At 37.8% G+C, this 25787-nt stretch overlaps 1 protein-coding gene across 1 annotated transcript in view; it reads right to left on the bottom strand.

The window, feature by feature from the left end:
- SMAP1 (small ArfGAP 1) overlaps positions 1 to 25787 on the bottom strand; it is a 128956-nt gene that overhangs the window by 50690 nt on the left and 52479 nt on the right. The window contains exons 3-5 of the mRNA XM_081094485.1: positions 14053 to 14138; positions 9262 to 9337; positions 2626 to 2706 (exon numbers count right to left, since the gene is read on the bottom strand). Of these exons, the coding sequence (XP_080950611.1) occupies positions 2626 to 2706; positions 9262 to 9337; positions 14053 to 14138 (243 nt within the window). The remainder of the gene's footprint in view (positions 1 to 2625; positions 2707 to 9261; positions 9338 to 14052; positions 14139 to 25787) is intronic.

Raw genomic sequence — 25787 nt, 5'->3', positions numbered from 1 at the left:
ATTATTCATAGGCATTACAGAGGAGAGAGATGTGTAGAAACCTAGAATTGAATGACTACTGCAACTGGGTACTGATCTAACCTTAGTTTCCTAGTAGTAAACACAACCATATAAATTGATGAACCAAGGTAAAGCAGAATAATAATCACACAAAAGTTAGTCTAAATGCCTAAAGGTTGAGTTTGCACCTATGCCTTTAAAGTGGTGTTTGACACAACCGCTTTCAACAAAAGAATTTTTGCTATTTGTAAATCAGAAAAGGTAATACTGGCAATTACTAGGCTATAACATAAGAGATATAATAAAAGTTCCCATGGGCTAGGCAATATAATAAGCACCTTATTTTCTAATTTAATTTTTATAATAACTGTCTGGAAAAAACCTGTCATTATTGCTGTTTTACAAACAAAGAAACAAAATCTTAGGAAAGTAAGGCACAAGCAACACAGCTAATCAATGGTAGGGTCATGGGACAACAGAGACCAAACTCTCAAGTCTCACTACTCAGTGTCATCCAGTGGAGCATTGTTCTTTGGTATCACTCTTCCTTACAACAGCCAACACTTACTGATCCCTTATCATATGCTAAACACTACTTTGACTCACTTAATCCTAACTTTATGAGGTAAATAATAGTATCCCTGCTTTCTAAGTGAAAAATAAATGAGATGTGCAAAAATTCTTTATCTATATATCTATATATATAAAAGCGTAAGTGACCATTCAACTGTTTGACTGGTAGCTATGACACACACTGACTACCAGGGGGCAGATGCTCAACGCACAAGCATGGAAACATGGAACAGACTAATGAATCACAGAGGGAAAGGGGAAAGGGGAAGGGCAGGAAGAGATTAACCAAAGATCTTATATGCATACTAGAGGCCCGGTACACAGATTTGTGCACCAGGGGGGTCTCTCAGCCTGGCCTGCGGGGATCGGGCTGAAACCAGGGGATCCCGGATTGCCAAAGGGTGCAGGCCAGGCTGAGGGACCCCACCAGTGCACAAATCTGTGCACCAGGCCTCTAGTATATTATAAAATGCTTTTCCTTCCTTCCCTCTCTCCCAGTTGGCTCATTCCTCTGAACTGGAAGACCTGTATATCCAACCACCTACTTAGACACCTGGATGTTCCACAGTCATCTCATAGTCAACAGATACAACTTTTAATTCATCTCCCTTTTCTCTTCTCAAACCTGTTCCTCCTCCTCAGCTTCTATCCTTTTCTCACTCAATATCATCATCATCTACTAAAATGCTCAAGAAACTGGGAGTCATCAAATCTTCCCAAAGTACCTCCGTATTCCATCGATTACTAATTCCCACAGATTCTATCTTCTCAAGATCTCTTAAAACTATAGTTTCCTTTTCATTCCCTCAGCCTCCATTTTAGCACATGCTCCCATCATTTTATTCATGGGTTATAACAGGTTCTCAGCCTTTTCCACACCCATCAACACAAAATTCACTCTCCACAGAAACAGTGAAGCTGTGTTATGACATAAAAATCAGATCCGGTTACTCCTTTTATCCTTAGAACTTATTAAAGTGCCAGAGCCTTTGGAATGAACATCAATTACCTTCAGCAGGCTCACAAGAAAACTCCTCTCTGACTTCTGTCCCTATCCTATGCATGTTACAGCCATGCCATTTTATTTGCAAATCCCCAAACATTCCACTTTGCTGACAGATTTTTTCCCCACAAGATGCTTTCTCTACTTGGAATGTACTCTCATCCTTATAGCTAATGTTTATTAAGAGTTTAAGATGCATCAAAAGTATGACTCCTGTATTAACTGCAGCACAATGAATGCATGTCAATCACAGCACACATTATATTGTATTAGAAACCTGTAAAGTTACCTAGTTACCTATTTTTCACCATTAGACTATAAGCTCCTTGAGGTCAGGGGCCATATCTTATTTGCCTGTGTATCCTCCATGTCTAGTGCACCACTTATCAAGGTGTAGACACAGAAAAAGCGTTAGTTCAAACAATGTCTCAAATGAATTCATGATAACAAATGAAAAAAGTAAAGAGTAAAAATTTTTTAAACCTCAAATATGTATAGGGATGGATTTAAAAATCCATAACAGGGGAGCATCATGTACCCTTAACCACTGCTACCCCAAACACAGTCTAAAAATTATCATTGATTATTGTAAACTCATGATTCTATACTACATACATGACTGTTACTAATGCTTGAAAAAAAAAACATTAACTGTCTTCAAGTGATTATAACAACAGAATCATAGAAACAAAACATTTTAATCAGATTTTACTAATATATCAAAGAATACAACAGCAACTATTAAAAACGTTAAGTAGAAGGCAGTAATGGAAACAACAGAAGGTTAATTCCTTCTTAAATATTGAGATATACCTATGGTACAAATAAATCAGTGATTTTTAAATTAAATATAGATTAAAGCCCTTTAATCCTACCTGTGGCATAGGAAAATATTCTAGAAATAGTTATATTTAACATATTTAATACTGAAGACCATACAAAATTTAAACAACTATTACAGCACTCCAAATTATGTATGGCATAATGAGAAAGGAAGTTCATTTACCACTGAACACTACATAATGTACCTGGCTAAAATACTAGCATACCTCCAATTTGCTTTTCTCAACAGCAGCTTGTAGAGAAGGAGAGGCTACCAAAGGCTGAAGGGGAGCATCAGAGGAAGAAATCTGTGGAATCAGATGAAAAGTCAGGAGAGAAGAAACAAAAAGAAGGTAATCAGAACTGATAGGTACAGGAAAGAAACAAACAACAAAACACACATGTATTTCTAAGATACAGAAGTACTTAGGAGTATGTTAACAAAGGAAAATTATGCATCAAGAAGAATGTGTTGCTTTTTTTTTAATTTCCACATAAAATTTCTTAAAATATTTATTACAAGATATTGCATGATTAAAAATGGATTTCACTAGGGTATAAAATTTATTAAAACCAGGTCATACTGAAAGTATTTAAAAAATAATTAAGCTTTGCCTGGGATTCAATTTTAGTCAATATTTACTATTGAAATACTAATGTATGAAGACATACTGTTCCAAGTAGCAAGAAGGTAGAAATGAGTTTGTGTGTTTTTTAACTTATAGTAACTGTTTTAAGAATGGAAAATAAAACAGATCTGAAGTAGGGGAAATTAAAGTTTTAACCTACTGTTTAAGAAAACAGAAAAAAAAAGGCCAGTATATGGAAAAAAGTGGATTAATGCAATATAACAGCAAAGCAGCAGATAGACTTATAAAGCAATTTATACACTTCCTTCTTTAAGATCACACACAAACACTATTTCCAAAGCTGTACTTGCTGAATTATCCCAGAGCCTTATGAGACAGTTATATATGCAGCAGAGACAATTTATACATGAAAAAGGATTTCATCTAAAAGCCTTCTCACACATGTTCCTACTGAATTTCTATATATATGTAGTTGATCACTTTAATGGAAACATATCTTCCTGCTCTCTTTACTGCAAAAATATAACTGAAATATATTTACAAAATGTGTAGATCTTTGGAGCCATAAAACTGACATCTCTCTATTACCCAATCACATCAATAGTGCCTATGAGGAATTTAAAAATTAAAGGTACTACTATAGAAAGGTCATTATGTAATGTCAAAATAACATTATGAGATGACAAATCCTCATTCAATCTGCTTAAGTTAGTTATGGCTGCAATTCCTGAATCACAATCCGAATTCATAAACCTCAGGGTTATTTTTTCCTTACACATTGTTGTAATTGTGCAAACCAGACATTTAGTGACTACTAATGGAAATTACACATAGAAGAAAATGTTTAAGAAATCAAACAGCATCTTAAAAGATGGCTTCAAAGCTGGTTTTCCCACTGGAAATTTATTTGCAAAAAATATTTAATCACTACTTTATGCAGAAAACAAGAGATAAAAAAGCACATAAAAACACTTAGGATGATAACCTATCATAAAGAGCTTTTTGACCATGCCCTGGCTGGAGTAGCTCATCGGTTATAGGGTCGGACGCACACTGAAGGGTCTGAGGTTCAATTTCTAGTCAGGGATTGCAGGTATGATCCACATCCCCATCAGGGCATATGCAGAAGACAACCAATCAATGTGCTTTCTCACACTGATGCCTTTCTCTCTCTCTACCTCTCTCCCACCACCCTTCCACTCTCTCTAAAGTAAAAGTCAATGGACAAAATGTCCTCAGGTGAGGATTGGCAACCAAAAAAAGACCTTTTTGCCCAAATTCATGTAAAGCTGCATATAAAAATATATGAGGGCCCTAGCCGGGTGCTCAGTGGTTAGAGCACTGAACTGCAGACCAAAGAGTCTTGGATTCAATTCTGGTCAAGGACACAGGTGACAAAAATATCCTATATAATAAAGCAGTAATATGCAAATTGACCGTCACATCCTCACACAAGATGGCCACCCCCATGTGGGCACAAGATGGCCGGCAGGGGAGGGCAGTTGTGGGCAATCAGGCCAGCAGGAGAGGGCAGTTAGGGGCAACCAGGCTGGCAGGGGAGGGCAGTTCGGGGCAACCGGGCCAGCAGGGGAGGGCAATTAGGGGCGACTGGACTGGCAGGGGAGGGCAGTTGGGGGCGACCAGGCCTTCAGGGGAGGGCAGTTGGGGGCAACTGGGATGGCAGGGGAGGGCAGTTGGGGGCAACCGGGATGGCAGGGGAGGGCAACTAGGGGCGACCGGGCATGCAGGGGAGGGCAGTTGGAGGCAACCGGGCCGGCAGGGGAGGGCAGCTGGAAGCAATTGGGCCAGCAGGGGAAGGCAGTTGGGAGCAATCGGGCCAGCAGGAGAGGAGTTAGGCGTCGATCAGGCTGGCAGGGGAATGAATGGTTAGGGGGTGATCAGGCTGGCAGGCAGAAGTGATTAGGGGCAATCAGGCAGGCAGGCAGCAAGCGGTTGGAGGCCAGCAGTCCCGGACTGTGAGAGGTATGTCTGACTGCCTGGTACAGGATATTTTTGTTACCTGTGTCCTTGACCAAAATTGAATCCACAGCTCTTCGGTCTGCAGTCTGATGCTCTAACCACTGAGCAACCAGCTAGGGCCCTCTCTACCGACAGTCGGACATCCCCCGAGGGGTTGCAGATTGGAGAGGGTGCAAGCTGGGCTGAGGGACACCCCCCTCCCCCGCCCAGTGCACGAATTTTGTGCACCGGGCCTCTAGTGTGTGTGTGTGTGTGTGTGTGTGTGTGTGTGTGTATGTATATATATATATATATATATATATATATATATATATATATATATCTGGAACAGGAGCATTTAGTATGTTGAGGGTTAATTCAAGATAATTAACACTGGACATAACTATATAATGTAATTCCTAGTAATATATAAGATTAGTTACTTGCAAATCTATTGCCATGAAAGAGAAAGAAATAATTTACTCTTACTAGGATATAAACTTTAAAAAATCACCTTGCTTATTAATGATGAGGTATAATACATTATACCTTGGGTTAAACGTGATTCTTGCGAACTCTACTGAATTTTCATTACATTAATAATATAAACTCAATTTATTTTGTTCATTAGATTCCACATATGAGTGAGATCATGTGATACTTATCTTTCTCTGATTGGCTTATTTCCTTAGCGTAATACTCTCCAAATCCAAAATAAACTAATGAACAAAACAGATCCAGAGACATAGAACCATGAACAGACTGATGAATTTCGGGGGGGGGGGGGGGGCAATGAGGTGGGAGGAGAGACTAACCAGGGAACTTATATGCATATATGCATAGCCCATGGACACAGATAATAGTGTGGCAGAGGCTTGGCAGGAACAGGTACGCAGAGGAGGGGGGTCAATGGGAGGGAAAAAGACAAAGCGGAAATCTATAATACTTTCAACAATAAAGATAAAATTTTTAAAATAAACAATAAAATAATATAAACTCAAGAGTATAAAATCTTTTACCTTGAATTTTTATTTTCGAAAGTATAAAAAATGTAAAAAAATCATAGAATATCTCTATGAACTTCACTAATATTCACCAAAACTTAACAGTGTACCATGTTTGTCGCACCACCACCACCACCGCCCCCCCCCCCCCGCCCCCTTCCCCTGTATCTCAGCTGCTAGGCTTCACTGAGCCAATTAAAAATGAGTTACATGTATTCAAAGAACATTTTGATGGTTGCCAAATGGGAGGGGAACTTAGGGATGAGTGAAAAAGGGGAATCGATTAAGATGTACAAATTGCCAGTTATAAAATGTCACAGGGATGTAAAGTACAGCATAGGGAATAAAGTCAACAACACTGTAATAACTATGCATGGTGTCAGATGGATTCTAAACTTATTGGGTAATTGCTTCATGAAATATGTAAATATCTAATCACTATGATATACTAGTACACCTGAAATAATATTGCATGTCAACAGTAACTAAAATTTTTTAAATTAAAAACACTGAGTTAGATAACTCAAAAATGGCTCTAGTAATGACAAAGACACTGATGTTGAAAATACATGTGAAGACTTTGAATAATCATTGCAATACTAGAGGCCTGGTTCATGAAATCTCTTATGTGCTCTTCATATATAAATTTGATGTTATTTTGCTGACTGCTGATATCACAAATTTTTTAAACATCAAATGAAAATATTTGCTTATATTCTGTGGCATATTATTAAATACTAGAGGCCCAGTGCACGAAATTAGTGCACTGGAGGGGAGGGGTCCTTCAGCCTGGCCTGCACCCTCTCGCAGTCCAGGAGCCCTAGGGGGAGGTCCAACCGACAGCTTAATGGAGTGGGCCTAAGCCGTCAGTCAAACATCCTTACTGATGCCATGGAGGTGAAAGAGGCTCCCACCACCAATGCTGCACTCACCAGCCATGAGCCCAGCTCTGGCTGAGCAGCGCTCCCCCGGTGGGAGCACACTGACCACCAGGGGGCAGCTCCTGTGTTGAGCGTCTGGCCCCTGGTGGTCAGTGAACGTCATAGCAACCAGTCATTCCACCATCGGACCGAATGCAAGAGGGTGCAGGCCAGGCCAAGGGACCCCACCAGTGCAAGATTGGGGCCAGGGAGGAATACAGTAGGTTGGCCAGGCGGGGAGGGACCGTAGGAAAGCTCCAGGGTGTGTCCAGTCCATCTCGCTCAGTCCCAATCGGTCAGACCCTAGCCATGGTCAGTGCACGTCATAGCGACTGGTCGACCGGTCAACTGTCTGCCCCCTGGTGGTCAGTGCACATCATAGCGAGCAGTTAAGTGGCCTTAGCATATCATTAGCATATTAGGCTTTTATTATATAGGATAGCATAGATGACAGTGAGAGAAAACAGTATTTCATTAATAGAATTTATGTTAGGTTATTTTTAGGTGTGTTTGTATAATTAATTGCTATATCAATATTCTGAATAGAAAAAATAAAAATGACTTATAGATATTATGACACTTGATCCCTAAATATTTTATTCCAAAATACATCTTTTATGATGAAGAATTTCTCTTAACTAAGTATTATACCATTATCACACCTGAGGGGGGAAAAAACAATTCCATAACAACAGCTATCATTTAAAGGTAAAACCATTTTCGTATACATTACTATATAAAAGTAATTTCCAAATTGTTCTCATGAAAAAAAAAATATTATAAATATAGATTTAATTTAAAAGTTTTAAGGGGTGGGGGGGAGGTAGAAGAGGGCATAGAGAGGATAAAAGGTGATGGAAAGAGACTTGACTTGGGATGGTGAACAATACAAACACAATACACTATACACAGATGATGTATTATAGAACTGTACAACTGAAACATATATAATTTTATTAACTGTCATTCCAATAAATTTTTTTAAAGTTTAGAATATTAAAAAGAATGTATAATGTAAAAAAGCAGTATTCTATATAATAAAAGGCTAATATGCAAATCGACCAAAGGCAGAACAACCAGTCGCTATGATGTGCACTGACCACCAGGGGGCAGATGCTCTATGCAGGAGCTGTCTCCCGGTGGTCAGTGCGCTCCCACAGGGAGAGTGCCGCTCAACCAGAAGCCCTGAGTCAGGTTCATGGCTGGCAAGTGCAGCGGCAGTGGCAGGAACCTCTCCCACATCCAAGGCAATCGGACATCCCCTGAGGGCTCCCAGACTGCGAGAGGGCACAGGCCAGGCTGAGGGACACACACACCTCCCCTCCCCCCCCCCCCCGGTGTACGAATTTCGTGCACCGGGCCTCTGGTATTTTATAGAACATGCTAAAAGGATTTCTTAAAATTTCACATGAAAACATATTACTTGCTTTAAAGTTAGTCCCTTTTCCCCATAATGCTATAACTAAACTTAGTTATCACACTATAATTGTCATTCTCAATATTATCAATTTTTGTCAGTCTTTCAAAAGATTTCCTCTCCTACATTCATTGTAAATGCAGCCCAAACTCTACACACAGGGTATCTTTGCTCAAAAATACACATTGACAATATGTTAGAACATTTTTTAACAAGATTTTTTCATGGTCAAAGAGAATATATTAAAATATCCTTATTTTGTTAGTATTTGATTAAATTTTTTAGAATATTGCTTCTCCTTATGGACTGAAAAGAAAAACCAGTTTGCATGTAAAATGAGATGAAATCATTGTCTCTAAATTGCTTTCCAGACTTAACCACAAGTTTAACTAACTTATAGCTTGCTTATTAATCTAAAAATCAAAGGCCAAAAAATGATTGCATCAATAAAGAGAATTAGTCTTAAATTATAACTAACTTGAATGGGAAAATATAATCAGGAAAAAAAACATTTAAAAAAACAGTGATAAATCATATTTGATCACTATAGTAAGGTTCAACTATTAGTTATCAAAAGGCTTGATAATAACCAATGAATAGGTTCACTAAAGCCATTAGGGAAGGATAAATTGACCTTTTTATTTTACACAAATTTCCAGAATGTAATAAAATAATTTCCTCTCTCCCTTTGTTCCATTATTGGCCTTATCTTTTTTTTTTATAAATTTCATAAAATTAACTTAATTAAACGCCATTTAAGCAGTTATTAGACTCAGAATATGCTCCTTTCTAAATCAAGAGTTCTGCTCCAGGAGAGCTCATTAACATATTTGACAAAAAGTTCCAATATACAAATTTGACAAAGTATATAACTAGTATATTTTTACAATAAATAAATTGAGCGGTATTGTATGTTAAAGTTCAAGATCTATGGAACAAACTGAAATTAGTGACAGATGAAGATTTTACTTACATTTGTAACAGCTATGGCATTTTTATCATAGTATTTCTTCTTTTCGTATTTATCTCTGATGAAAAATTCCACTGCTCTGAAAACAAATAACTTAAGGAAAAGCATGAGCTCAGTGGCATGTACACGCCCTTTGATTCATTCCTCTCCACAAAGTTTAAATTCTAAATTCATTTTTCCTACTCCTCAGTCTATGTTTTCCTTTCACACTATTTCTATAACTAAACTCTATAATCTACTTTTCTTTCTACCAAAAAAGTTGGTCTCTTTCAAGAAATTACCCCCAACCAACAAAAGCACTCAACCCAATTCTAGAAACGAAAGTAACTGTATTTCTCAATTCCATGATATTCCTAAGCTCAACTCCATCTTCACCAAACTCTAAACTCAATTAAGGTTCATTTTGGATTTTCAGTATAAAGAAAATAATCAGTACCCACAGTATACCAGACATTGTGTGTTGTCCATAGTTTCTTTCCTTTAATCCTTCCACAGCCCAGTAATGTGTATATTATTATTTTCACATCATAGATGAAGAATCAGGAACTGGGAAATACCGAACAATTGAGACTGTACTACTTATATTTTTTCCCAATATACATGCTGCCTCTAAGTGGTGGCCAATTTTTTTTCTCCCCCAAATCTGAGAAATGGGGAGAAGTCAAGAAGCTAAAGCCAAGATTACTGCTATTTAATGTTTTTGAAGGTGGCTAAATTAGCCTTTCGTGTTGATGGAGTGAGCCACTTCTAGTGGGATTTGAGAATTGGGGGTTATCTGATATCGATGACTTCTCTTGCCACTCAATTACTGCTTTATCACTAAAAGGAAATTCTTCCGTCAAGGATTCTTAATCTTTTTAGTACCATGAACCCCACAGGTAAAACCTGTGGACTCCTTTCTGTGATTCTTAATGCATAAAATAAAATACATAGACTTATGAAGGAAATGAATCACTCTGAAATACAATCTGTGGATCCCCAGGTTAAGACATTCTTCTGTTCAAAAGAAAAGTTACCTAAAGAAGTAAAACAATATATTTTCAGTCAATAACTCCATATTAGAAGTTAACAAAAGCCTTTTAAAAATTGACAGTTGAGGCAATAGATAATAGAAAGAGTTGACAGATCACTACTCAGTGGATATAAAAGAGCTGAGGCATTATGAAAACACTCAAAGGCCTTTCATAATGGCAAGACAGAAAATCTAAACATTCAATTTATTAAAATAAGCGAAATGACTGAAGCTGACTTTTAAAGATAGTTTTCTACAACCTATGTCAAAGGCACTTTATAAACATTATCTTTTTTTTTCTCCTCTTAACCTATAAGGTAAGTGCCACTTACATCTAAAACTGGGGCACAGGCCGAAACCGTTTTAGCTAGGTGAATGGAGCGTCAGCCTGCGGACTGAAGGGTCCAAGGTTCGATTCCAGTCAAGGGCATGTACCTGGGTTGCGGGCACATCCCCAGTGGGAGATGTGCAGGAGGCAGCTGATCGATGTTTCTCTCTCGTCGATGTTTCTAACTCTCTCTCTCTCTCCCTTCCTCTCTGTAAAAAATCAATAAAATATAAAAAAATAAATAAATAAAATAAAATAAAACTGGGGCACAGAAAGTTTTAGAAGTTCTCTGGAATTCTTCTAGTACAGTACAAAAGAGAGTTGTGATTCAAAACTAGGAATGTCTGATATCCACCTTTTCAGAATGTTATTGGTCAACACAAGTTCATTTGTGAATCAGTCTGTTAATTTCTGGTAATGATAATACATGCTTTAAAATCTAAAGAAGAATGTCAATTTGAAGGGCACCTTTATTTTCAAAGTAGCCTTGGTGACCCTTTCAAGTGTAAAGTGCCAGGGCTGCTAAAAGGCTGCTTATGTAGGTATGTGAGCATTTTGGCAGCCAATTTTATACCAAAAATTAACAAGTGTGCCAAGATTTTCATAAAATGCAATGTTATATTTACATAAATTGTTTTACATGTATATCAGCTAAATGTTGTTTTGTCATAATTATAAATCTAAATTTGTATTATATTTTTCTAACAAAAAAAAAGATGAAACGATCAGAAAAGCTGGCCCTTTGTGGATGAACTGAGCAATTTTCATTGTAGAGACAACTTTCATCTCCACAAATGGGAAGAAAAAAAAAAGAACATACTTATTGTGAACAATAAGAGGTCAACACCTCCTATAAATATGACCATAATTCGTAAATGCTTTAGAAGTAATCACATTTAATTTGAAAAATCAAATAAGCATTCTTCTTTCTTCTAGGGTGCAGACTAATGTTTCCAGTTACTAAATGGGTATCTCTAAGTACAGTGGGGCCTTGGCTTACGAGTGTCCCGACTAACGAGTTTTTCAAGATACGAGCCGTCTCTCAGCCAATTTTTTGCTTTGAGTTGAGAGCTAAAATTTGGGTTAGTATGTGTCCAACACACACCTCAACCTGCACAAAGTAATAAAGCATGGCTCATTATCTTTCATTTCTAACCCTTAAACTTTCATTGGTACTGAATTCCTTCTCTCCACTGAATTTCATAGAACCTCAGCCAACCTAGAAAATCTGGGGTCATCTCAGTATTTTTCTCAGAAACAAAGCCAATCTAAACCTAACTCAACTGCTCCTACTCCCAAATTTCCTTCTAATCTTTCCAATTGCCTGCTCTCCATTTTCAATGCCACCATTTAATTTATATTTTGTTATTACTCACTTCAGGGCTATACTAAGTATTCTACATGGTCTCTCTGACTCCAAGATCTCCTTCAACTAATCTTCCTTGTGGAGAAGGTAATGTTTTCAGTGTTTCTCCTGCTTCAAAATCCTTCGAGGTTTTTCAAATCCTTCAACCCATTTAGGCCAATGAAATGAGGTCTAAACTGCTCTATATAGTATTAAAAATTCTTCATAATTTGGAAAATAAGCTTCTACTGCCACTTAACCCACAAACAAATCTTGTCACATCAAGACCTTAAAATGTTATGTTTCTTCACACTTTAATACTTCTCATACAATTTTTATGTCTGTAATGTACCTCCCATTCTTACCCTAGAATCTTGCTATAATACAAATGGCCTTGGATACCAGATTGCTAAATTTGTGGGAAGGAAGTGGGGAAGCAGAAACAGAAAAAGTCAAATACAAATACTAATTTTTTAAATATAACTTAAAAGATTTCTACATAAATATGAAAATATATATAATGACTTGTATCTCATGTGTGAAAAGATCATCTTTTTTTTCACTGTTTGACCATACAAACTGTTTTGGTACACAAGTGGATAACATATAACTAATATATAACTGATTTTTAAGAAACTATATTTTACTGCAAATGTCACCTATGGATAGAATCACAAATACCTACAATGAATTAAATATTAATATTTATAGAGCAGCACAATTGTGATGTTGCTTTCTCAAACTTCAATATGAGTTTAAGAAATCCTACAGAATCAAAAGTTTATCTTTAGCAACTGTGAAAACATCCTAATTAAAATGCCTTTGAGAAAATATTCTATTCATTCATTAGAACAGATTTGTAAAGTAAACACAGTTGTGCAGCCTATGCAAATATGGAATGTCAGTAGTGAATATCAGCATAAATTACTTCAGTACTCCACTTACACTAAATATGTAATTTGCCATTTAAATGTATACATGCCAAACTACTTCACATAAATATAATTACAATATAAAGGTAATCAAAGAAAATCCCTTTGGAAAAGATTTTTTTAAATATTCACGATATACACAAATAAATCTCTAATAAACAGTCTAAAACAGTGATGGTGAACCTTTTGAGCTCGGCGTGTCAGCATTTTGAAAAACTCTAACTTAACTCTGGTGCCATGTCACATATAGAATTTTTTTGATATTTGCAACCATAGTAAAACAAAGACTTATATTTTTGATATTTATTTTATATATTTAAATGCCATTTAACAAAGAAAAATCAACCAAAAAAATGAGTTCGCGTGTCACCTCTGACACGCATGTCATAGGTTCGCCATCACTGGTCTAAAATAAACTCTCCAATCAAGAGGTGGACATAGACTGATGAAAAGGGACAGATGCAAAGACTGAGAAACAGCGATCAGGCTATCAATCCCCAGAAGGAAGGTAGGGGAGGGCGGGGGTAAGGGGAAGAGATCAACCGAAGGACTTGTATACATGTATATAAGCCAAACCAATGGACATGGACAATAGGGGGATGGGAGCATGAGTGTGTGGGGCGGGGGGGGGGGGGGGGGAGGAGGGGGAGGGGGGGAGGCTGGGAGTTAATGGGGGGGATGAGGACACATTTGTAATACCTTAACTAATAATAATAATAAAAAGAAAAGGTGGAAATCAAAGCCCTGGCCAGGAAGCTCTGTTGCTTAGAACATTGGCCCAATATGCCAAGGTTACAGTTTGATCTCCAGTCAGGGCAAATACAAGAAGCAACCATTTAAGTAAGTGGAACAACAAATTGATCCTTCTTTCTCCCCACCCCCTCAGAATAAATAAATAAATAAAATTTTAATGAAAAATAAAAGAAATAGAGATCAATCAAGAAGGTATAATATTTTATACTTAGTAATAATTACATAAAAATACTACGTAGATCATGTATTACCAGATTCCTACCAAAATTTACTATACACAAAGCACAGCCCAGGACAAAGCAAGTTTTATTTTTAATGAGCAACAGTATGATAAAGTTCACATCTTCCTAAGCACAGTTAAATATGAACTATAAAAATAAGTTCATTCCTTATAAAACCACAATAAAGAAGTATTAAAGGATACTGGTCTGTCTGTGGTCTTCGAAAGTTCTCTGGAAGATTGGCTTCATAGAGTAGTCTTGCTTTAGTATTTCCCATATCCTGCATGCACTATAATAAAAACAAAAATCAAGTATTTGCATTATTCACACGAGCATTTAAAAGTAATTCCTGCCTGGCCAGTGTGGCTTAGTGGATGAGTGTCAACCTATGAACCAGGAGGTCATGGTTCAATTCCCAGTCAGGGCACATACCCAGGTTGCAGGCTTGCCCTCAGTGTCAGACGTGCAGGAGGCAACCAATCAATTATTCCCTCTCATCATTGATGTTTCTATCTCTCTCTCCCTCTCCCGTCCTCTCAGAAACAAATCTATCTATATAAAACCCAAATATGCAAATCGACCAAACGGTAAAACGACAGTCACGATGATGCACACTGACCACCAAGGGGCAAACACTCAACGCAGGAGCTGCCTGCAGGCCCCAACCGGCGGCAGGGGGCGGGGCCAGCGAGTGGACAGCACCAGACCAGCCAAGGTGGGTGCAAGTGGGGCCCCAATCACCCCGCCAGTCACCCCACAGATCAGCCCTGATCGCCACCCAGGCCTAGAGACCCTACCCGTGCATGAATTTCGTGCACTGGGCCTCTAGTAAAAATATTTTTTTAAAAAAGTAATTCCTATACACACACACATATATACATATACAAGGTAACATTTATTTCCAGTACATATACTTCTCTTTAAAAAAAATAACCTAAATCACAATTATGAAAGTACTATGTTCAAAATAAAAACATATTTCTAATCCTTCACATTTTTTTCAACGTATATGGATCCACAGTTTTCTAATGCCTTTTTCTGTGCATATAACAGCATCTTCATTTATACTCACTATTTCCTACAAGTGAATTCCTAGGGTTGTTCATGTGCAGTATTTTTGTTTTAAATATACTACTTGAACAACACTACCATTTTCAAAGTAAACAACTCAAGATCAAATTTTCTTTGTTTTGATTTTCAAAATATTCTGGGGTTTCATGATTTTTACTCAAGATCACTATGGAAAGGAGATAAAAGAGAAATAGGGCTGACCTAGAATCCACATAAGTGGATTGATATCTTTGGAGTTATTAACTTCTTTGAGATTTTGCTGAAAGCTATAGATCCGCTCCCTACCAAACAAACAAAAAAACTGTGCCCAATGGCCAAATTTTACATACAAGTTCAGGAGTTCATAGAACTTCATCCCTAAAATCTATAAACCCTAAGAGTTTTTGATAATAATTTCAATCAGTTTAATTACATTTCAGTATCATCTATGAGTAAAGACTAGCCAAACAGTACTTCCTGGATAGTCTATTACATTAGAAACTAAATTAACATTTACAAACAAAGCGTTATTCTATTATTATTTTACATTATTTACATATGGCTTGAGTCCCTTAAAATGTTTTAATTGGTAGAAAAACCCGTTTTTATAATTCCTTTTATTTTTCTGGTTTCCTGGACATCCCCTCCACCTCTCAGCTCTCCCCTCTCCCCCACACATCCTGGAAAAGGCAATTCAGATTTAAAAATTATTGAATGCTGACCTTGAGTTGTAGGCCTCAAGGATACAAGGAGTTTATCTTCCTTCAAATAAAAAAATAGTGACATTTCTTCCAACTGAGAGTTTTAAGGTATGCAAAATACTAATATACCCTAACTTATGGCTCTCTACTCCACCCCACCTCAACATACATATTCTCTCAAATAAACTTGATTTTAACGTCATTCTTCTAGAGACAATGAGAAAGTGAAGTAATAGGGGGCTGGGAAATATAAGGGAATAGTAAACCAAAAAATAATTTTTGTGTTGTTATTTAGTTTTAAAGAAGAAAAAAACAGAGGCTAAGGCAAAATAAACCCAGACTTCAAAAGTATATCCGATGCTAATAAAATATCATATGTCAACCATAATTTTAAAATAATTTTTTTAAGTATATGAGATGAGGAAAACTGTATAAAGTGAACTGACAAAACAGGGTCAGAGGACTATATTACATTATGACACACCCTACCTGGAAGTTAGTTATGTGTAGAGCTAATATGTAATTCTGTGTGGCAGGAGAAGAGTTGAGAAATTTTCAGTATAGCTTGTTCTTTTTGAAAAAGAGAAAAAATGTTTCCCATCTCAAATATTCAAATGATGCTGAATCTTTGTGCCATGGTGGGAATTTGAAAGTAGAGTAGAGATAATCAAGATAATAAAGACATTCAACAATTATAAAGAATTAAACCAAGAAAAAATAATTTCTTAATTGGCACCATATATGCAATGAAGCATAAAGTAACTTCGAAACAGCTCACAAAAACTATGAAAGTAAAAAAATTTGAAAAGTTTATCAAGCAAACAAGAATACATAGAAATTTTACCAAAAAAATTAGTAAGACTAAAAACAGGATCTACTATACATGCCACATTTCATTGACCATGTTACATTTTTCTTCATATTTTAACATGTATGAAATAGTAATTTATCTTATAATTGATGTTATCTTATAATAATTTTTTTCTTATTAGTCTGTAAAATGGAGGTGTACTTTACAATCAGCGATATCTTATATTCAATGATAGGACTATACACATTATATGTATTCTTTAATGTAGGTCATTACACTTTTTTGGCAAAAAAAAAATATTTAGGAATAAGGCATACGTGTACATTATACCAAACTAATGTTGTACTAGGGATGCTATCCATCACAATTAGGAGGGGAAAAAAGAGGTATAAAATCTGAAAGGGAGTAGTGATGTGAACTAGTAAGTCATTTCTACAAGAGACCACTACAAAAAACTGACTGGGTGCAGGTGCATGGGTGTGTGGTTGTTAGTTGGGAGAGGGGGAAACAATGATTCAATGACATCAGCAATGTAGAAGGATCATTTTGTAAGAAAGAAGATATAAGTGAGCTCAGATAATATCTAAAAAGTAGAATACAGCAGAAGGAAAGTCAGCAATGAAAATTTCAGTAGAGTTAGAAGAGTAAACAATTTGGAGATTAAAACCAGGGAAAATAAACAATAGGAGAAGGCATTTTGAGGAAGTAATAGGAGTATGGTACAAACTAGTTGTTCGAAAGTATCAAGACACTACAGGTTAGGGCCCTATAGAACACTTTAGAAAATTTATTCTATTGTTCTTGAAGAGCAAACTCTGTTGTCTGCTAATCAGCAGAAAATAATAAAAACATTCTAATGACTACAATGATAAACATTACCTTCAATACTTTATTTTTATATATAAACTAGAGGCTCGGGGCATGAAAATTCATGCACTGGAGGAGAGGTCCTTCAGCCAGGCCTACCCCCTTCTCACAGTATGAGAACCCTCAGGGGCGGGAGGCAACCTGGTGATCAGGGGAAGGCGACACCCCATCACACCTCTATTGCTGCCACTGCCGGAAGCACAAGCCTCGGCCGGCCCTGGTTACCTGAGCCTCAGGCAGCCCTGGGCAGCTGGCAGCTGGGCAGCCATCATCCAAGGCTTACCTGTGCCTCGGGCCGGCCCTGGGAGGCTAGGGGGCTGAAGGGACTGGGGGATCTCCAGAGGCAGGCGCACACAGTGGCCGGCCTTGCCACGCACCTGCTGCCCCAGTGGAGCTGAGGGGACTGGGCGCCACCATCTTGTGGCTATGGGTACCGCCATCTTTGAGGGCATGGCAGCAATTAGCATATTCCCTCCTTATTGGCTGTGGGCGCTGCCATCTTTGCGACGGCATGAGGGTCATTTAGCATATTCCCTCTATTAGATAGGATAAGATATTATAAACTGTATGCCTAATATACAGTATATATATTATACACATTGCATATACATATATGGCATTAAAATGTGGTTGGTGTGTGTGCAGGAGGCATCAGTAGTTTAGATATCTCAGATCGGATCTAACAAAACTGGACACCACATGCTGCAGGGCTTACAAACATCAGGCTCTTTGCTTTAGAGCAGCAGTTCTCAACCTGTGAGTTCCAATCCCTTTGGCGGTCAAACGACCCTTTCACAGGGGTCGCCTATGACCATCCTGCATATCAGATATTTACATTACGATTCATAACAGCAGCAACATCACAGTTATGAAGTAGCAACGAAAATAATTTTATGGTTGGGTCACAACATGAGAAACTGTATTTAAAAGGCCAGAAGGTTGAGAACCACTGCTTTAGAGGCTCACAATTCTAGGAAACTGAAGCAGACAAGAGGTTATATGTGGAAGACCACCTATTGTTTTCACTAGCTGATAAGCGTAGACAGAGAACCCCCCAAAGGCTGGAGCTAGGCGCCACCTGTTTGTCCAGACAGTGGTAGCTGAAGCAACTTCCCCATTTATTATTATGTAAATCCTTGCTGATGGGCTAGTCTGCCTGTTGCCGGGGGTCACCTGCCTAAGGACTATGCTATGGGTGTATCCCAGATCAATAAAAGCTTGGTGAGACCTGAGCACTAGTGGAAGTCCTTCCTCCTGAGTTGGACTTACTCGCCTGGTCCCCCAATATTTCCAAATTATCTCGTGTCTTTTCTCTTTCATTTGTGTGCGGCTCCGCTTCCAGGTCCTGAACCCTGATCCACACGGGACGTGGAGGGAAACATTTACCAACAGTTATATGATTGCTCTACTGGATAATACAATGAATCAGTTACAGAGTTGAGTCTAGGATCAAATTTTTTCAGTCCCAATTCTTATTGCCATGCATCAGCTAGTCAAAGAAAGTATCCAGGAAATGTCAACATAAAACAGAATACTTAAGTGTTGCCTCCATTATTAAATCATCATTCCTGTTATTAAAACATTACTTCTTTTAGGTCTCCCATCAAAAATGCTTTAGAAAAATGCACTGACAGGAGAATTTTAGTTGCTTATTCTCTGGCATTTATAATTCAGTTTTCCAGAGCTGGGACGAGCAGAGTGGTTGCAAAAAGAAAAAAAAAGGGTGGGGGATCTGAAAAGGGGCATATACTTCTTTTAAATAAATTGCCATTTAGGTAGAGCACATTTTAAAGTTAATATTATTTACTATATATATTAAATTAAATCTGTCCATCATATGTTCCCAGAAAGATGAACTTTACCTTGTACTTTTTGAATGAAAAACTTCATCCAAAATTATCACCATTATAATTGCAAAGGCAGGCTTCACCTGAAAATCTTACCTAATAATAGACAAACATGGTAATTGACCATACCTTCACTACGCCTCCCATTGGCTAATCAGCAAGATATGCAAATTAACTGCCAACAAAGATGGCGGCCAGCAGCCACGAAGTTGGAACGGGCAGGAGGCTTGCTTGCTCCAGTGATGGAGAAAGCCAAGGTTCCCCACCTGCCACGGCCAGCCCTAAGCTACATTCAAAGCAACAAAGTTTCAATTATAGAAGGTAAATAAACCCCAGATACCTGCTTTCAGCCCGCTGAGGCCATGGAGCTGGAGCGAGCAGGAGCCGGCTCTGAGCTCCACTGAAAACAACAAAGTTTCAATTATAGAAGGTAAACAAACCCCAGATACCTGCTTTCAGCCGGCCATGGCCATGGAGCTGGAGAGCAGGAGGCTTTCCCTCCCACCCGTCCTGGTCAGCTCTGAGCTCCACTCAGGCAACAAAGTTTCAATTATAGAAGGTAAATAAACCCAGATACTTTCTTTCAGCCGGCCGTGGCCATGGAGCTGGAGCCTTGGGTTGCCCTGGCCATGGAGGAAGCCAAGCGTGGCCGGCTCTGAGCTCCACTCCAGGCTACAAAGTTTCAATTATAGAAGGTAAATAAATCCCAGGGGAAAAAAAAGAAAAAAAGGAGAGGCTGGGAGCTTCTGTCGCTGGGGAGGCTTGGCCAGCCTGAAAATGGCCCTCACCCCTTCACCCAGACTGGCCAGGCACCCCAGTGGGGACCCCCCACCCTAAAGGTGGTATGGCCAGCCTGAAAACAGCCATCAGCCCCTCACCCAGGCTGGCCAGGCACCCCAGTGGGAAACCCCACCCTGAAGGGCAAACCAGCTGGCCCCCACCCATGCACCAGGCCTCTATCCTATATAATAAAAGGGTAATATGCAAACTGACCCTAACAGCAGAAAGACTGGGAATGACTGGTCACTATGACACACACTGACCACCAGGGGGCAGATACTCAATGCAGGAGCTTCCCCCTGGTGGTCAATGCACTCCCACAGGGGGAGCTCTGCTCAGTCACAAGCCAGGCCGATGGCTGCCAGTACAGCGGTGGTGGTGGGAGCCTCTCCCACCTCCTCAGCAGCACTAAAGATGTCAGACTGCAGCTTAGGCCTGCTCTCCACTGGCAAATGGACATCCCCTGAGGGCTCCCGGGCTGCCAGAGGGATGTCTGATTACCAGCTTAGGCCCAATCCCCCAGGGAGCGGGCCTAAACCAGCAGGTGGTCATCCCCCGAGGGGTCCCAGACTGCGAGAGGGCACAGGCCAGGCTGAGGGACACCCCCTGCCCCCGTGCACAAATTTTTGTACACCGGGCCTCTAGTGGTATAATAAATCACACTTACAAATCCCAAAAACCTACTATAAAAAAGTATTTTGTCCTTATCAATCCATAATCTATCTGTTGTTTCTCCATTTAAACCAGTACAAAGACTAACACTTGCCTAAAGCCTCACACATCATTTGAGATTCAATTTCAAAAATACTATTTTAAAATGAAATGCTGAAAAGCATATGTGGGCTGACATGTTATCATCACAATCTAATGTGGATGAAGCATTTCTATTTCTGAAACTTTCTTAGTAAAAAACATTTCATACTCAATTCTAGTTTTTGCTCTAACAAAATTTATATTCTAAAAGTGTTCTAAGTTGCTTTGGGGGGATGGTATATAAGCAGTACACATAAATGGTTTTAACTGAAAAAAAGAACTTTTAAATGAATGTGAAGATAAAAGGTAACAGAAACAGACAAAAATAAAATGTGCTCTAGTTTAAATCATTGTCAATATCAGGAAATAATAATAAATGAAAAGCCACTTAATATTCCAAGTTAATGATTCATTCTCCTGAGAATAGAACATCTTTTTTTTTCCTTAATCTTCCAAAATCTTGGAAAGTAGAGCTCTTTGTGAAATCCAATTAAGTGGTACAACTAATTGTATCTTCAGGTTATGACTTCTATTTGTCCTACTAGCCCAACAAAAGCCAAAAACAGTTCAGTCCAACCAGTGGCTAATTTAAAAACTATGGCTGCTTGGACCTCCCTTCTCCTTCACGTTGTGCATCCTCCCCTTTGTCTCTGTACCTACTTCCTATCTGTCCCTGTAAATGTTTCCTGCATTTCTCCTTCAAACACTAACAGGTACCTGGTTAATAACCATTCATTGTTAAACTAAAATTCATCTTATGTATTATTTAGGAAGCTATCTGCATAGTTTTCATAAATTGTATGTAGTATGTACTGATTTGCCTTTCTGGGTTTACTTCTGCTCTTAAAAAAATGAAATAAGTGGGTAAGAGAGGAGCAGCTACAAAATAAAAAAAACACTGAGATTACCAATTGCATTGTTGCAAATGATTAGATTACAATATAGCAATTAGAAAGACCTTTTAAAGTCCCAAAGGCAAAATTATAAAAAAATCAGTAGAATCTTACATATTAGTGTATAAAGGAAGGGTGCTACATGCCTATGTTAAATCTGGAAGAAGAAAGATAAAACCATGTAAATTAGTACTCTTCTACCCAATTTCCCAAAAAATGGATGGGGGGGTGGGGGGGGAGAATCTTACCTCCAGATTAGTGTGTAAGGATGTGAAACAACTAAAAGTGTGTATCACCTATATGTTTGTATATATGCATACAATATTTTAGTTAATATATAAGAAACTGATAAATACGGTTGTTCTCACTGAGGGAAACTGGACAAGTGTGGGACAGAAATGGGAGACTGCTCACTTTGTAACTTTTGTGCCCTTGGAAGTTTGTACCATGCCCATATACTTCCCATTCCCCAAAGCAATAATCAGAGAAAAGCTATATTAAGCTTGTACTGTTTTTACCCAAAGGGAACTTAGCCAGGGTATACAGAGCTAGGGGACCCTCCTCACTGGTATCCTCCACTCCTACTAGAAGAACAAAATCTTCTGATGATAAATAAAGGTTACAGATCAAATCGAATTAGTACATTTTTATAAATCTCACCCAAGTATACCCTACAGTAGAAATACACTTAAAGTATAAATACAGTACTTATTTATCATGTATTTTCCCAGCATCATCATCTTAAGGAAATGGTATTATTGCTGAAGATTACATCACTAAAAATTCAATGTATTTGTTTTTGCTTCTTAAAATTGTAATGTATTTGTTTTAGTGTAGGAAAGGGGATACTGCTTGCTCTACTACTTTCTATTCATTAAAATTTTTGGAACACAAAAACTAAGATTTTCAAACTGCCTTAGCTGAATATATATTTAGAAAAGAAAAACTCAATTAAAAAGAGAAAATGAATATTTGTAGTCCCTGAATAAATTCTTCATGTCAGTGACTCACCTCTACTACCACTTGAAATTTTGCAGAATAGTTCTCTATCTTCCTTTCAAAAGCCACCAGGATTTCTTGCATAGGAGCAAGCTTTTCAGGACTGGTTTCAAGATCTTTTGGATTCCAGCTGCTGGAAAAGAAGGGCCACCATTTTTGGTCTCAGGAACTCTTTGGAAATATTTAATACAGAGTCCATTCCATCAGTTTTCATAAAAATTGTGTTTTAGGGGAGTTGTTCTCTTTCTGTTTTAAAAGTTCATTTTAAGAACAAAGTAAACCACACATTTAAAAATTTTAAATGTTAATAATAATGTGGAATTAAAGCTGCCAGTTTTCATATTTTTCATGGTATCTAAAAATTCTCAGATTTTGATTATCTTCTGCAGCACTTGATAGTTGCTATACATTCAGAGAATGCATTCTTTCTTTTTAAGCAATAAAATTAAGTAATATTATGACAAAGTTGAAAAAGTTTCACATCAGTCTTTTGTCATCTATACCTGCAATAAAATTCTTAACACTAGAATTCTAGGAACAAACCACTACTTTCCTACTAGCTGCTTAAGCTTCAGCTCAGAAGTCATCCTGGATTCTTCTTTCTGTCAGTCTTAGTGATTCTAACTCTTCAAATAATTTATTATTCCTTTAGTTATACTCCCTCAGATCTACTGAGTTAGGCAATATAATTAACAGACTTCCACTAACATCTTACCATTCTTTCCACTGCTATGACCTAAGACAGCCGTGGGCAAACTACAGCCCGCGGGCCGGATCCGGCCCGTTTGAAATAAATAAAACTATCGAAATAAAAGACCGTACCCTTTTTTGTAACGATGTTTACTTTGAATTTATATTAGTTCACACAAACACTCCATCCATGCTTTTGTTCCGGCCCTCCGGTCCAGTGTAAGAACCCATTGTGGCCCTCGAGTCAAAAAGTTTGCCCACCCCTGACCTAAGAACTATAACCAATCATTAGGAAAAGAGAATTCTAAAATCTATTACTGACTCGACTACTGACCTTTTCAATAGTTCAACCTTAAAAACAAGTAGTTAACCATCCAAGAGAAAGCAGAAAATATAGGGCACAATCTTGCACATTAAAATTCAAATTAAAGTGACTTTTCCCAAAAAGGACTGTTTAAAAATGCAAACTTCTTTTTAAACTTCACAGATTAAATTTTGTTAGACAGCATCACTTTCTTTCTTCACCTTACTCTGCTCATGTAGACAATACATAAACGCAATACTAGGCTGCCCACTTGCTCTGCTCTTCTTTGAGGACACAATGATTCTGGCAAGGAGTTGGCATAAATTGAAGATCAATCAACTTTTAAAAAGTTAAGTATGTACATGAAGCCACGATTGAAAATTAATCACCTTGATGGAATTGTAATGAGCACTCTTCCCACAAAATAAGAAAAAGGTGCTTGACCTTGGTTTCCTTGAATAAGTGTGTACTAGGAAGTGTGTACTGAAAGCTTATTATGTGCTTTGTGCTATAAGGCACTATGAACATTTATCTAAGGTTCAAAACCTTGAGAGATTAAACAACATTCCAACACATACAAATGTGGTTAAATGATGGAATTCTCCAAATTAGCTTTTTAAGCTTCATTATATTAAGTATTATTTATCTTAGGTATTCTGTAATAGCGGTAACATTTTTTTTGAAATTCTCAGAAGCTCCTCAAAAAAAAAGAGTAGCTAGATAGAAAAACCAAAACCCATGGACAATATTCATAACAAAACTTAGTGATAGAGATCTGGCCTGTATTTCTGTGGTTACAGTGCTGGCCCGTTACACCAAGCATGTCAAACTCGTGGCCCGCAGACCACATGCGGCCTACAATGAATATTTTTGTGGCCCAGCCAATATAATGGTGTGTAAGAAATGTTTTAATAAAAGTTTCATAACTTAATTTTTACAATATCATGTTATACATAATTAATAACGAACTACAACATTCACTAATAACTCATTACTATAATCATGTTGCATTCATTTCCCTTACGCACCTTACACGCAAGGTACACCATTTCTCTCCACTAATACTAGCAGCGAATCTTTTAGCAGCCCATTGCCACATCATTAGTCTTGGACTGACTTGTTTGATGTGCGCAACAGGAAATATTTCACTTTCAGAGAACAAGAAAAATAGGTTTATTTGCATTACGCTTATTAAGTTGTGCAGTTATTCAGTGTCTGGTAAGTTAATGGTCAAGAAAAAATATTAATTTTTATTTAAATGTTCTATTTACTTTATATTAACGATTACTCATTTATTTCAGCCCTTTGTATTCAGCATGTTTCTATCAAAATAAACCTACATTTCTATGAAAATTGAAGCTTTTGTTTTTTTGCGGCCCACATAAACTTAAGCCTTGTTTATGTGGCCCATGTTGGCCTTTCAGTTTGACATACTTGCGCTACACCAAGGTTGCTGGTCCCATCCCAGGTCAGGACACATACAAGAAGCAATCAATGAATGCATAAATAAGTAAAACAACAAATCGATGTTTCTATCCCCCGCCCCACTCTTCCTCTCTCTCTAAAAAAATAATATTAGTAATAATCAACAGGGAAGAATCGAGGTCAAATCTCATACAAAGTTATTAGAAGAGACTAAGAAACAGAATAACATCACTACAATGGAACACTAGAAGAGGCCTACAAAACAGATCAAAATTGTAACCTACTTCAGAACAAGCTAAAAGACATACAACTGGGAAAGGACAATGGGGGAAAAGGGGACATATGTAATACTTTCAATAATAAAGAATTAAAAAATAAAAAGACATACAAGATATGAAAGAACATGTAGAATGAGTTAAAAGATGTCCATATAAATGAACACTAAATCTGAAATTAGAAACATTGAAGATTAAAATAAAAACTCAGGAAATAATTAAAAATAAAAGAAAAATATTTCTGAAATAAATATGAAATAAAATGGAACATGATTACAAATACTAGTAAACATAAGAAAATTAGAGGCAAAAGGAAAAAGTACTTAAATATAAATTTAAAAAAGAGGTAATGGCCAGTACCGGTTTGGCTCAGTGTATAGAGCTTCGGCCTGCGGACTCAAGGGTCCCCGGTTCAATTCCGGTCAAGGGCATGTACCTTGGTTGCGGGCACATCCCCAGTGGGGGGCGTGCAGGAGGCAGCTGATCCATGTTTCTCTCTCATGGATGTTTCTGGCTCTCTATCCCTCTCCCTTCCTCTCTGTA

The sequence above is a fragment of the Myotis nattereri genome (genome assembly GCF_964212035.1).
Source record: "Myotis nattereri genome assembly, chromosome: 6".
Taxonomy (NCBI): domain Eukaryota; kingdom Metazoa; phylum Chordata; class Mammalia; order Chiroptera; family Vespertilionidae; genus Myotis; species Myotis nattereri.
The sequence above is the reverse complement of the archived record's forward strand: the minus strand, read 5'-3'. Positions and strand labels throughout refer to the sequence as shown.